General features: G+C 52.6%; 1 protein-coding gene across 1 annotated transcript; it reads right to left on the bottom strand.

The window, feature by feature from the left end:
* Window positions 1-1,762: 1,762 nt before the first annotated feature.
* Window positions 1,763-11,709, bottom strand: SDS (serine dehydratase). The gene is made up of 8 exons (XM_001928302.6): window positions 11,550-11,709; window positions 6,824-6,978; window positions 6,318-6,357; window positions 5,956-6,095; window positions 5,763-5,854; window positions 5,051-5,278; window positions 3,175-3,299; window positions 1,763-2,320 (listed from the first exon to the last, which is right to left on the bottom strand). The coding sequence occupies exons 2-8, from the start codon at window positions 6,974-6,976 to the stop codon at window positions 2,112-2,114; spliced, it is 987 nt and encodes a 328-aa protein (XP_001928337.1). The 5' UTR covers window positions 6,977-6,978; window positions 11,550-11,709; the 3' UTR covers window positions 1,763-2,111.
* Between the last annotated feature and the right edge of the window lie 649 nt (window positions 11,710-12,358).

The following is a 12,358-nucleotide window of genomic DNA, read 5'->3' as shown; positions in this document are numbered from 1 at the left end:
TTGGCGGGGGAGGGGGGGGTGCCCAGGATAGCTACGTGTCATTTACAGATTAGGGCGCGGACTTGGAGAAGGGAAGTGATGTGCCTGAAATGTCAAGACTTGGGCCCACCAGAGCCAGGATTGGGCCCGGGTCTGCAGACTGCTGTGGGATAAAGCCCTCCTGCTTTCCTTGTGCTGGTGCAAACTCTGGCAGGACAGTGGTCATCCCCACCTGCTGTGTGCTATTCTCTGGATCGCCCCAACCACTCCTGAGGTCAAGGCTTCTGTGGGACCCATTTGGCAGATGAGCCATTAGAGGCTCAGGCCGGTGGAACTCAATCAGGGCCAGTCACTCTGTAGGAAGGGGCAACTCTGGTCTATTCCCTCGAATGATTCTGGTCCCTCTTTCTGCTTTTCAGGAATTAAGGGTGGGCATGAAGCTAAGATGACTGAACAAAGAATGGGGTGGGGGGTCATGCAGATAGTCCCCCACTGGCGCTTCAGTTGATCCAGTAAAGGTAGGACCCACCTTCACAGGGACAGACAGGCCGCTTCCCCTCAGCATTTGTACACTGGGAGTTTCCCACAATCCTCAGGCTTATCCTGGGCTTCTGCCCTCCCATGCAAGGCAAGGGTCTGGCCAGCTGGTTGACCCCGGCCTACAGTGACTCCTCATCTATTGGGCAGAGGTGTCTGCCTTGCTTCTTTGGGGGGAGGTGTTCATGCCTGACGGGGGTAAAGCTGGAAGCAGTCATATTCTGGGCAGGTTTCCCTGAACTGAGTGTTATTTCTGACTCTCTTTTATCCCCTGGGAATAATTCTGGGCCAAGGGGCAGGTGTTTTCCCAGCCCTGCCAGCCCTTTCTTGATGTTCTGTCTCCTGGGTTTTTAAAGCACATGAGCTCTTGTTCTTCCTGGCTAGAAATCAGCATGTCGGTCTGTCCCTGGGGTGGGTTTTCCAGGAAATCTCAGTCCCTGCTCTCTGCTGAGGTGAGTAGGGGGTTTGCAAGACTATGTGGATTCTGTGTGGTGTCCCAAGGGTTTAGAGTGGTTCTCAAATTTGACTTTGAACTGGGGGATCCATGTGTCCCAGGGGCTGCTATAGGTGGTGCAGGGACATTGAGTGGTTGCACCCCCAGCTCCACACCCCCCCCACCCCCGCCAGGACCAAGGTGGCCCCAGCAGTTCCTTTTTTATCTGGTTTATAGGCTGGCATCAGTGTGCACTGTCCTTGTTTTTGTTTTGGGGTGTTTTGGCGGCACCTGCAGCATGTGGAAATTCCGGGGCCAGGGACTGAACCCACTGTGCTACAAGGGAACTCTAAGTGTGTACTGTCCTTGGACGAGAGGATTTTGTGTTTGAGAGGGCTTGCATGACATTGACCAAAGATGGGTGTCCAGTGTCATTTTACACACCCCTAGGAATGGGGGGGCTCACCACTCCACTCTCAACGCTTCTGTGATAAAATTCTTTTATCAGAAGGGAGTTCCCATCAGAAGGAGGTCAGCTGGTTCTGCCTCCCATGGAGGCAGCCCTCATCCCACCCTCAGCCCCTCTTGTTCAGCGCCATTCACCTCACCTGCCCCCTGCCATGCAAGGACACCCCCTCCTGGCACACACACCCAGCAGGAGTTGGGGTCCTGGCTTCCATGTGGGGCCCCAGGGCTTCCAGGGGTGGGGGATGGAGGCTGGAGGTGCTCACTGTTGAGAGCTGGGGGTGACAGCAGACTTGGTGGGATGAAAGGAAAACCTCACCCATGATGGAAAAACTCAAAGGAGCTTCATTTCAATAAATAGATGTTTTTCTTCAATGAAAACGTTTACACATTAGAAAAGGGGATACCCAGTGTTGTCCCTCCTGCCCTGGGGACCTGGTGAGTTCCATGTGGGTGGCTGTCACTCTATCCAGGGTGGATAAGGGTGGCCAGAGAGCTGTCACCTGGATACCAGAGTCCTGTTCACAGCCTTGCTGGCTGCTGACCTTCTGGCACCTGTACAGCTGACCCATCATGAGAACAGGAAGGTTACTGGCTGGCCTGGGCCAGGAGGCTCCCAGCAGATACAAGAAGAGTATTTACAGTGAGGCTCTGGATAAAACTCCAGCCCTTCCAGAGGAGGGGGTGTGGTGGGTCTTCAATGGAGAGGCCCGCTCTTCATGCCCAGCTGTTCCTTGAGGGCTGGCAGCTGGGCCAGGCTGATGTTGCTGCCCCCGCAGACGATGACCACGAGGGAGGACAGCGGGGTGCAGAGTTTCCCCTCTCCCTGCAGCTTCTGAACCACCTGGCTGTAGACGGCGGCCAGGGCTGCCCCACAGGCAGGCTCTACCAGGATCTTCTCATCATCTGCCAGAGGAAGGGGATGGTGAGGGTGGAACCAGAGTCCCACAGGGTGCAAGGGAACCTTTGGGCCATTGGTAGAGCATGAGCCAATCAGCGCTCAGCCTTAGCCTAACTCTGGCCCTGGACCAACCCCACCCCTCATCATTACCCTACATTGAACGGCCAAGGCCTGAGCCAAGACTGAGTTTCATCGTCTGTGCTAGCACTGATAAAACCACTGTAATTTCCTGAACACGGTGTTAAGGATTCCGAGCAAGAGTGCCAGGACATTAACCAAACTAAGTGTGGGTACAGGAGGACTAAGTGGTAACATAAATGTATATGGGAGTGACCTCTGTCTTAGGATAAACCCAGGAAGAGTCCAACTTAGTTACAGACCTACCTCCAAATCCAACACTAAGGCTTGTAGTTTTCTTCTTTACCCCGGCTACCAGGGAAGCTCAAAACCAATATTTTAAATACTGTTATTTTTCCCTGCTGTTATGGTTATCAGATTTTTTTCTTTTTAATTTTTATTTATTTATTTATTTTAGGGCTGCACCTGGGGCGTATGGAACGTCCCAGACTAGGGTCAAATCGGAGCTACAGCTGCCAGCCTATGCCTCAGCCACAGCAACCAGGATTTGAGCCGCATCTGAAACCTACACCGCTGTTTGAGGCAACGCCAGAGATCGAACCCGCATCCTCATGATTCTAGTCGGGTTCGCTTCCACTAAGCCATGACAGGAACTCTCAGACTTTTTCATTTGTCCCTTTGGTCTTTCTATTTTTTCCATTGCCTTGTATTCCTTTTTCATTAATGGGAAGTTCTAGGGAGGGGACAGACACTGGTCCTCTTAAAAGGACTTGGCACTTACCCACAAACTTCTCAAGAGCGGCTACAGCCTCCTGGTCTGAGACCACTTCAGAGAAAACAGGCTGTTCCTGGAACACCTTCATGGCCTGAGCTGTCACGGTGGTCACGCCCAGCGCTTTGGCAACACTGAGAGGCAAAGGGTGAGGGGGAGGCAAAAACAGAGAACGGAGAGAGGAGGGAGGCCGAGGGTCGGGATGGGCAGGGAGAGTGAGAAAGAGACACAAAGATGGATGTGAGAGGGAGGAGGCAACTAGAGTCCCTGGGCAGGGGGACCTGGCGTAGCTTCTGAATCTGTAAAGCACTGAAAAGTCCCAGGGGCTTGCTGAACAGAATGGAGTCTTCCAATAAGGCACAGATTGTTTGAAGGAAGGTAAAAGAGCATCATTTTCTGTTCAACATGGCAACTTGGGTGCAACCGCCTGAGAGAAATGTCTTGTGGGTCTCTGATGGGACTCCCAGGCTTTGCTCCTGGTTGTCACCTTCCCCTGCTTAACTCTGCTAAACTTAGCACTTCTCCTTCTGTCCTACCCCTGCCTTGTCCTTTTTCAAGGCTCAGGATTAAGGTCATCTCCTCTAAGGGGAGCACCCAGTTCCATGGCCCCCTGGGGAATTCTCCGCCCCCATGACACAAACATAGCGATGGCTTTGAGAAAGCATGTCGCAAGCACTGTCTCAACCTCACCACAATTTCTGATGTTCATTGGTTTGATGTCATAGAAGGGGAAACCGAAGCAGAGAGTGCAGGCACTTCCCCAAGGTTGCGTGCCTGGGGTGGGGGGTGGGGTGCCATAACCCCAGGATGTGACTCAGTGTGTTGGCGTTCTCCGCAGCCTCTCTGGCATGATTACGGCTTCTGTCCCCAGCTTGTCTCCCCTACTCACCCATGAGCAATTTGAGGACCTGGACCACCTTAGCCCTTAGCCCAGCATGTGGCTCATAGTAACCACTCAACAATTATTTCAGTTCCCTACAGTGCGGGATCAGAGGCCAACAGGGTAGCTCAGGGTGCTGAGCTTAAAAAATCCAGAGGAAATTCTTACCTGGACTTAGTCCTTCCTATCAGTGCCAAAGACCTGTCTACATCATTATCTGTTCTAGCTGCACACATGGATGCCCAATAAGACATTTCCCAGCCTCCCTTCTAGTAGGCATGGCTATGTCACTAAGTTATAACTTATGAGAGGTAAGTGGAAGTATTGTGTGTCTTTAAAAGGGGCTATAGATTCTGCCCTGACTTCCTCCTTCCTGCCAGATGGAGTGTGGGTGTGATAGCTGGCACTTAAGCAGCTATTTGGGGCCATTAAGTCTACATGATTGGATGATGGAGAACAAACTCAAGGATCCTGGGCCCCTGGCTTCCTGGAGTTGCCTCTGGACTGCCTACCTCTGAGAATTTTTTTTAACATGAGGGGAAATAAAGTTCAATTTTGTTTAAGCCACTGTTATTTTAGGCTCCTGTATGATGTGGCCAAACCTAATCTTAATTAAACACCATCTGTCAAAGGTTTGGGGCTAGGATATGAACTCCTTGGGAGCAGGAAATTTATTCACAACTCTCTCCCTAGGATCAGCCACAGTCTTGCACATATTAGGGGCCTGGTAAGTGGTTGGTAAATTAATGAGGTGTGTAAAACCCTGCACAGAATAACCCAAAATGATGAATTGGGCTTTTTATGCTAGGAAGTGTAATGTTCATTGTGCACAGTCATAAGAACTGGGTTCGGTCCCAGCCATACCACTCTCGGGCTGTGTGACTCTGGGCAAGTGACAGTTTCCTGTAAAATGAGGTGAGCATCAGGATCTACCTGGCAATCAGTGTGGAACGGGGAGCTCCCAAGCACTAGCTGAACATAATGGCTGCACCCCTGGCTGCTTACCTGGTAATCCGGGGCAGGGTGACCAGCTTGCCGGCCTTGGTGGAAGCGTTGAAGCTGTCGGCTCCGATGGTCTCTATGGCGAGGATGGGCACGTCTCCCCAGCCCACTTCCAGCAGCCCCTGGGCCACTCCGCTCAATAGGCCTCCACCCCCCACTGCCAGCACGATGGCCCCCGGCTTTGCACTCATCGTCTCCTTCAGCTCCTTTACGATGGAAGCGTGGCCTTCCCTGGAGGTGGGGGGGGGAGGTCAAGGCTGGCAGGGGTCCATCAGGCAGGGGTCCTGGAGCTGCCACTTGTCCTCTGTACTTGCCCTTATCCCAGGCAGCTGATGGGCCTTGGGGCTTGGTTCCCTTGTCCCTGACTCCACCCTGATGGCCAGTTGCCAGCATCTGCATCTCTACCTGCAGGCTTCTCTGGACACTGGAGCACTATGAATGTGGCAGCTGTCAGTGCCAGGAGATGACACACCCTGGAAGCAGCCCTCAACCAATTATGAGAATTAAGAAGCCATGGGGAGTGGGCACTGGTGCTCGTATCTGGGGATGCCAGCTGCCAGCTGTGCTATGCTATACTGCATGTGTGTGTGTGTGCGCGCGCGCGCTTCTAGTGATGTCACCGCTGAGCCTGATGGCGTGCATCATGGCAGATGTCCACTCTGTGGTGTAATGGGATGGCCACTACCCATCGCGGGTGACCCTGTGCTCCACATACCAGATGAGGGGGTCGTCAAAGGGAGGGACGTAGACCCAGTTTGAGTTGTTCTTCACCAGGTCCTTGGCCAGCTTGATGGCCTCGTCCAAGGTCTGCAAGGTCACCAGGGAAGCGGTGGAGGGGATGAGGCACTGGGGGACCTGGCCCTGTTACCAGGTACCCCCCTTGGCCTTTGCCCCAGGTTGGCACTCACCTCACCCACCACCTTGACCATGGCACCCTCATTCTTGAGCCGTTGGATGGTGAGGGCAGGTGTGGTGCTGGGCACGACAATCAAGGCAGGGATGCCCAGCTTCCTGGCTGCATAGGCGGCTGCCAAGCCTGCATTACCCGCTGCCCGTGGTGGGGGGAGAGTGTTAGTGAACTGCTTGCCCCCAACCTCGAGACTCTGAACCCTCCCTGGGTGATTACTGGCCTCCCCCTGGAATTCCAAAGTGGGACTTCTGCAAATGATGCAATGAACAATGTTGCTAGGGAAACCAGGGCCCAGAGAGGTGGAGCGCCCAGCCTCAGGACAGACAGCAAGGGACAGGAGGAGGCATGCAAACCACTTACCAGAGGAGCAGACGAAATGTTCACAGCCTCGCTCAGCCCACTGCAGACACAAAGAGGGAGGGAATCAGGCCAAGTTCTTCCCTCCTACTTGGAAGACCTTCCAATGATTTCTTTTGACCTGAGCCACAGCAGTGACAAACTCTGGCTTCTTTAATTGCCAGGCCACCAGGGAACTCCCTTCCAATGATTTCCATGTGTACTGACCCCTCCTTCCTTCACCTGGAATTTGTGCTGCCCTAGATTCTCAGATAACATCTTCCTTCCCCAAAAGGACAGCCTCAGGGAAGGCTAAAGGAGAGGCAGGCAGCTGGCTCTGGGATTAGCCCAAGAGAGGACCCTCTGGCACCCCTTAACCAGAGGGGGTGAAAATGGTGGGTGCTCAGGTGTTGTAGGGAATCAGCAGAGCCCAGCCTGGAACTCCCAGGAGTTTACACAGCACTGGCCCTGCCCTGTTCAGAAAGAAGAACTGCCACCCTTGCCCCGATGATGCAGAATCCATCCTGTACCGTTTTGCAGAGGTGTCCGATGCCCCGAATCTTGAAAGAGCCGGAGGGTTGGGAACTTTCTAGCTTGAGATAGACTGTGGTGCCAGCCACTTTGGATAAGGTCATACTGTCACGAATAGGGGTTCTCACGTGCAGGGGTTGTCCTGACGCCATTGCTGGGAGAAAAGGAAGGAAATCCAGAGGGTCAGGAGAGCTGACCCTGGTGCCAGCTGCTGCCATTCAGTAGGCAGTGCAGCTGGGAGGAACCCCGTCCCCCACTTCCCAGGAGGCCAAGGCCAAGGTGCAGATTAGAGCATCCTGGAGATCTGAGTTCAAATCTCAACGAGGCCACCCACTCACCACATGACATGGGACAAGGAAACTCCCTGCAACCTCAGGTACATCTGTAAAATGGGCTTAAGGGTCATCTCCGCCTTCCTTATCCCAAGAGACACCCACCCCCGGCTGGAAAGCTGTGGACATCAGAAATAACTTCCAAGCCTTGCAGCTTTTAAAAGTCATGAACTGGAAATGGATTTGCAGGAGCTGACTCAGAAAGCTGCAAGATGGTGAACTGACAAAAACAGGGGTGGGATATGAGGTATTTATTGTCTGTGCCAAAAAATGCCAGGACACACGCACAGGCGCATAATTCCCATGCATCTCAGGAAACACACACAAGAACCTGGTCAGCGGCATTCCCGCTGTGGCGCCAACAATTGACAGCATTGCAGCACTGGGACATAGGTTTGATCCCCAGCCAGGCACAGTGGGTTAAGGATCCAGCCTTGCTATACCTGTGGCATAGGTCGAAACTAGGGCATGGATCTGATCCCTGGTCTGGGAACTCCATATGCCGTGGGGTGGCCAAAAAAAGAAAAAAAGAAAGAAACCAGTGAGAGTGGGAGCCTCTGGGGGAGAAATGGCACTTGGTATCCCCTTCTGTACCATTTGAAGGTTTTGCCATGTGCATATATATTACTTAAATATGCATTAAAAAAAAACTTTGAAAAGCCCATAGCAAGTTGGCGAAGCTTATTTTTTATAATTATTAAATTACTTAATAATCACTTCTAAAGTGATTACCATGTACCAGGTACCGATTTACAGATGTTAAATTATTTAATCTTTTTTTTGGTCACACCCGCTGCATATGGTAAGTTCCCAGGGTGCCATGGAACCATGCCACCCTGCAGCAGCTGTGGGCTGTAGGATCCTTAACCCCTGCACCACACAAAACTTTCTCATTTAATCCTTTTAGCAATCCTAGGAGGCACCCTTATCCAGATTTCCTGATGAGGAAACAGACCATTTTTTAGGTTGACCACTGAGAGCCATTCCGATTCCACATGCACCTCCTATGACGATGCATTGATGCTTTTCTAGGTGGGAGGTGGGATTGAGTTTGTGCTTCCTCTCCTCGAAACTGGGGTGGAGATGGGGGAGCTGCGGCTGCAGGGGGAGTGACACAATGTGACCTCCAAGCAGTGGTGTGCTGGGGAATGTTTCACAGTGGCTTCTCCAAGGAAAGGAAAGCCCTGATCTCTATTGCGTGTACTTCCGTGATGTACATATTCTCCATGAGGCCAATTTCTTTTTTTTTTTAATTTATTTTATTATTATTATTATTATTTTTTGTCTTTATGCTATTTCTTGGGCCACTCCTGCGGCATATGGACGTTCCCAGGCTAGGGGTTGAATCGGAGCTGTAGCCACCGGCCTACGCCAGAGCCACAGCAACGCGGGATCCGAGCCGCGTCTGCAACCTACACCACAGCTCACGGCAACACCAGATCTTTAACCCACTGAGCAAGTGCAGGGACCGAACCCTCAACCTCATGGTTCCTAGTCGGATTCGTTAACCACTGCGCCATGATGGGAACTCCCATGAGGCCAATTTCAAGCGAGAAGCAGGATGTCATTGAATGGGGATCTGGGAGGAGGTGGACACAGTCCACTCCTGAGAGCCTGTGTGAACTGGTTCTAGCACCCCGTGGCTGCCAAGGCTGGATATTAAAAGACAACCCAGAAGTTTCCAGGTGGTACAGTGGGTTAAGGATCTGGTGTTGTCACTGCAGCGGCTCAGGTTACTGCTGTGGTACAGATTTGATCCCTTATCAGGGAACTTATATGCAAAAAAAAAGGGTGCAGGTTGTAGCAAAAAAAAAAAAAAAAAGAGGCAGTTCCTGTCATGGCCCAGCAGAAATGAATCTGATTAGGAACTGTAAGGTTGTGGGTTTGATCCCTGGCCTTGCTCAGTGGGTTAAGGATCCAGCATTGCTGTGAGCTGTGGTGTAGGTCACAGATGCGGCTCAGATCTGGCATTGCTGTGGCTGTAGCTCTGATTAGATCCCTAACCTGGGAACCTCCATATGCCTTGGGTGCGGACCTAAAAAAAAAAAAGAAAGAAAGAAAGACCGTCAACTCAGCCTCCACCTGGCTGACTCTCTTGCAAAGCCCCTTTCTGAACCCAGCCACCATGAGGGGAGCAAGCCCAGGCCACTGGAGGAAGCCCCAGCTAGATGTTCCTGCCTGACAGTTCCAGCTGGAATCCCAGCTGATGGCCAGACATGGGACCTGATTTGGGGATGACTCTAGCTTAGCCACTGTCATGCAGCAGCTCCCAAGTGACCCCCAAGTGAGGACAGCCTGGCTGAGTCTAGTCAAGCCCCAGAATCCTGACAGATAATGAATGTTGACTGTAGTTTCAGTCACTCCCTTGGGGGCAGTTTGTCACACAGCGGTAGAGGGGAGTAGAGATGGAATTTGTCCAAGGTCGCACAGCCAGTGAATGGGGGAGGCAGGATTTGAACTGGGGCAGTTGATGCCCAGAGCCCAGACTCTCTCCAAGACCCATGGGTGTGGCTCCAGCCTCCTCTGCACGAGCTTTGAGCTTCGGGTGACTAAGACATTGAGTCTGGCCCAGTCTGGCCACACCCTTGCATACATGGGCAAGCTTTCCATCACTGCTCCTCCTGCGGAGTGACAGGTGAAACTGAATCTCCTCAACTTGATCAAAGCTAGAATTGATTCAAGGGTGGTTGGGTCAGAGGCCCACTGGGTCTTCCCCTCCTCCACCATCTCAGGCAAGGATGGCTGCTACCCCCCCTCACCCTCCACTGCATTTTGAAGGACACTGGTCCAGCCCCTGGGAACTCCTGGCCCCGGCCCCTCCCACCCCCAGAATGGTACAGCCCCCGGACCTGGGCATTAATTGTTCAGGGACCCCCCCTACCACACCCCCATTCCTAGATATGGTACAGATGTGCCTGGCTTGGAAAAAAAGTGGAGAATGGTGTTCCTGACCACCCCATGAGCCTAGAACCCCCCTCCCCCCAATGCACACCCCCTGTCTCTGAGAATTAACCAAACTTCAGGTCCTGGGATGGGGATCCACTAGACACCTCTCCCTTAGGTGTCTTGAATAAAAGTCAGAGGCTGGAGGCATTCCAAAACAGGGACATCCGCACTTCTGTTTAAATTAACTTTTAGCTCCTGGAGGTTACTCCTCAAACAACAGCACCCCCATTCTGGCTGGTGGGACCTTAAAGTCCTAGGTCTTTGGCAGGTAGCTAAGCCCTGGCCTCCAGGAGCCCTCTGATTGGAGGTGGGAGGCATCCACCCCTTTCATGTGGTTTGGAAAGAGCCCCCCCCCCCCACACACACACATAACCCCTGTCTCCCATTGCACTATCAGATGCTCCCAGGTGAGGGGGCAGGTGTCCCTCTCCACTGCTCTCTCCAGCACAGCACCTTGTGTAAAGGGAGCAGCTGTAAACTGCACTGGGCACCCATTCACACCTGCTGCTGAGGGTGACTTCAGAAAAGGGGGTTGTTCCAGGCACCAGAGGAGGGAGAGGGACGCTGCTGGCTGCCTGCCTACCTGTCACCCTGCAGTCAGAAGTTCCTCCCCCTCGCACTTGATCCACAGTAGGAGCTCAATAAAAGTGAATTAATTAATTTTATTTTATTTTGGTCTTTTTAGGGCTGCACCCATAGCATATGGAAGTTCCCAGGCTAGGGGTCCAATTGGAGGAGTTGTAGCCTCCAGCCTACACCATAGCCACAGCAATGCAGGATCCCAGCTGCGTCTGAGACCTACACCACAGTTCATGGCAACGCTGGATCCTTAACCCATTGAGCAAGGCCAGGGATTGAACCTGCATCCTCATGGATGCTAGTTGGGTTCGTTAATCACTGAGCCAAGATGGAAACTCCAAAAAAAATGAATTATTAATATACCTGGACAGAACTCTTTAACTGCACGATCTCATTAGACCCTTATAACAACCTCAAGAGGAAGGTTCTGTTATTACCTCCACTTTACAGATGAGGAAACTGAAGCACAGAGCTGGTACTGAACCCAGCTGGTCTGGCTTCAAAGCATGCGGTTTTTGTTTTTAGGGCCGCTCCCGCAGCATATGGAGGTTCCCAGGCTAGGGGTCAAATTGGAGCGACAGCTGCCAGCCTACGCCAGAGCCATAGCAACTCAATTCGGGCGGAGTTGCGTCTGCAACCCACTTACACTAAGGCTCATGGCAACACCAGATCCTTGATCCACTGAGCGAGGCCAGGGATGGAACCCGCATCCTCATGGATTCTAGTAGGGTTCATAACCTGCTACAGAAACTCCCAAAGCATGGGGTTTTATGCCTAACTGACCCTATCTCCCCTTCTTCCCCTGGGAAAACCCAGGCAGGCTGCAGGCACTGTGGTCCTGGGGATGGGTCTGAGCATGGGCACTTACCTGGCACAGGAGGCAAGACGGTGAGTTGGGTGGCTGGACAGAGCCTGCGAGCAGGGGAGGGTTGGACTGGAGATGGTCTAGATGGAGAGACTGGGTAGACGATCCACGGAGAGACGATCCACGGAGAGACGGAACAGGAGCGCAGGTAAAGCGACTTGATAATCCCAGGGCTAACGGGTCCGGGCTTTATTCCCAGGGCCTCTTCCAGGCAGCCAATGGGGCCTCAGGGTGGGCCACACCCCCGTCAGGCCCCGCCCCCTGGCCCCAGGCCGCCTGGGGGCTTCCAGGAGGGGAACCGGAAGCTGGCTCAGCCTCTCTTCCTGGCAGCTTTTTCAGTCTCTTTACCAGCCCCGCCAGCCACTTCCCCCTCCCCACCCACAGCTTCTTCACTTGTAAATAGGGATAATTTGAGGAGGCTGCTGGAGGAGGGTGTGGGATAATGCACTTAAAGTCTCTAGCACGGGCTTAGCACTTAGTAGGCAACCAAGAAACAAACAAGGAGGAATTATTATTATTATTATCCTCATCTCTTACAGAAAGGAAAACTGAGGCACACAGTAAAAAAGACTGGCACTTGAACCCAGCCATCTGACTCCCAAATCTGCAATCTGAACACAGCTTTTTTCTTCCCAGCGGCTGCCCCTGTGCCATATGAAAGTTCCCAGGTTAGGGAGGCCCAGCCACAGCAATGAGGGATCCAAGCTGCATCTTCGACCTACACCATAGCTTGAGGCAACGCTGGATGGTTAACCCATGTCCAGAGATGGAACCCGCATCCCCATGGATACTAGTGTTTCCACTGAGCCACA

The sequence above is a fragment of the Sus scrofa genome, chromosome 14, assembly GCF_054392235.1.
Source record: "Sus scrofa isolate SSC_HxYL_T2T_F1_AM1 chromosome 14, Sscrofa_HxYL_maternal_Yorkshire_Landrace_v2.0, whole genome shotgun sequence".
NCBI classification, from domain to species: Eukaryota; Metazoa; Chordata; class Mammalia; order Artiodactyla; family Suidae; genus Sus; species Sus scrofa.
Note: the sequence above shows the minus strand (reverse complement) of the source record. Positions and strands in the feature narration are given on the sequence as shown.

Excerpts from the sequence above, each read along its gene's own strand:
- SDS (XM_001928302.6), bottom strand. The coding sequence starts at position 6,976 with ATGGCGTCAGGACAACCCCTGCACGTGAGAACCCCTATTCGTGACAGT. Across the intron at positions 6,096-6,317 it reads ACATTTCGTCTGCTCCTCTG|CGGGTAATGCAGGCTTGGCA; the intron begins GTAAGTGGTTTG and ends CACCACGGGCAG. Across the intron at positions 5,855-5,955 it reads TGGTCAAGGTGGTGGGTGAG|ACCTTGGACGAGGCCATCAA; the intron begins GTGAGTGCCAAC and ends GTGACCTTGCAG.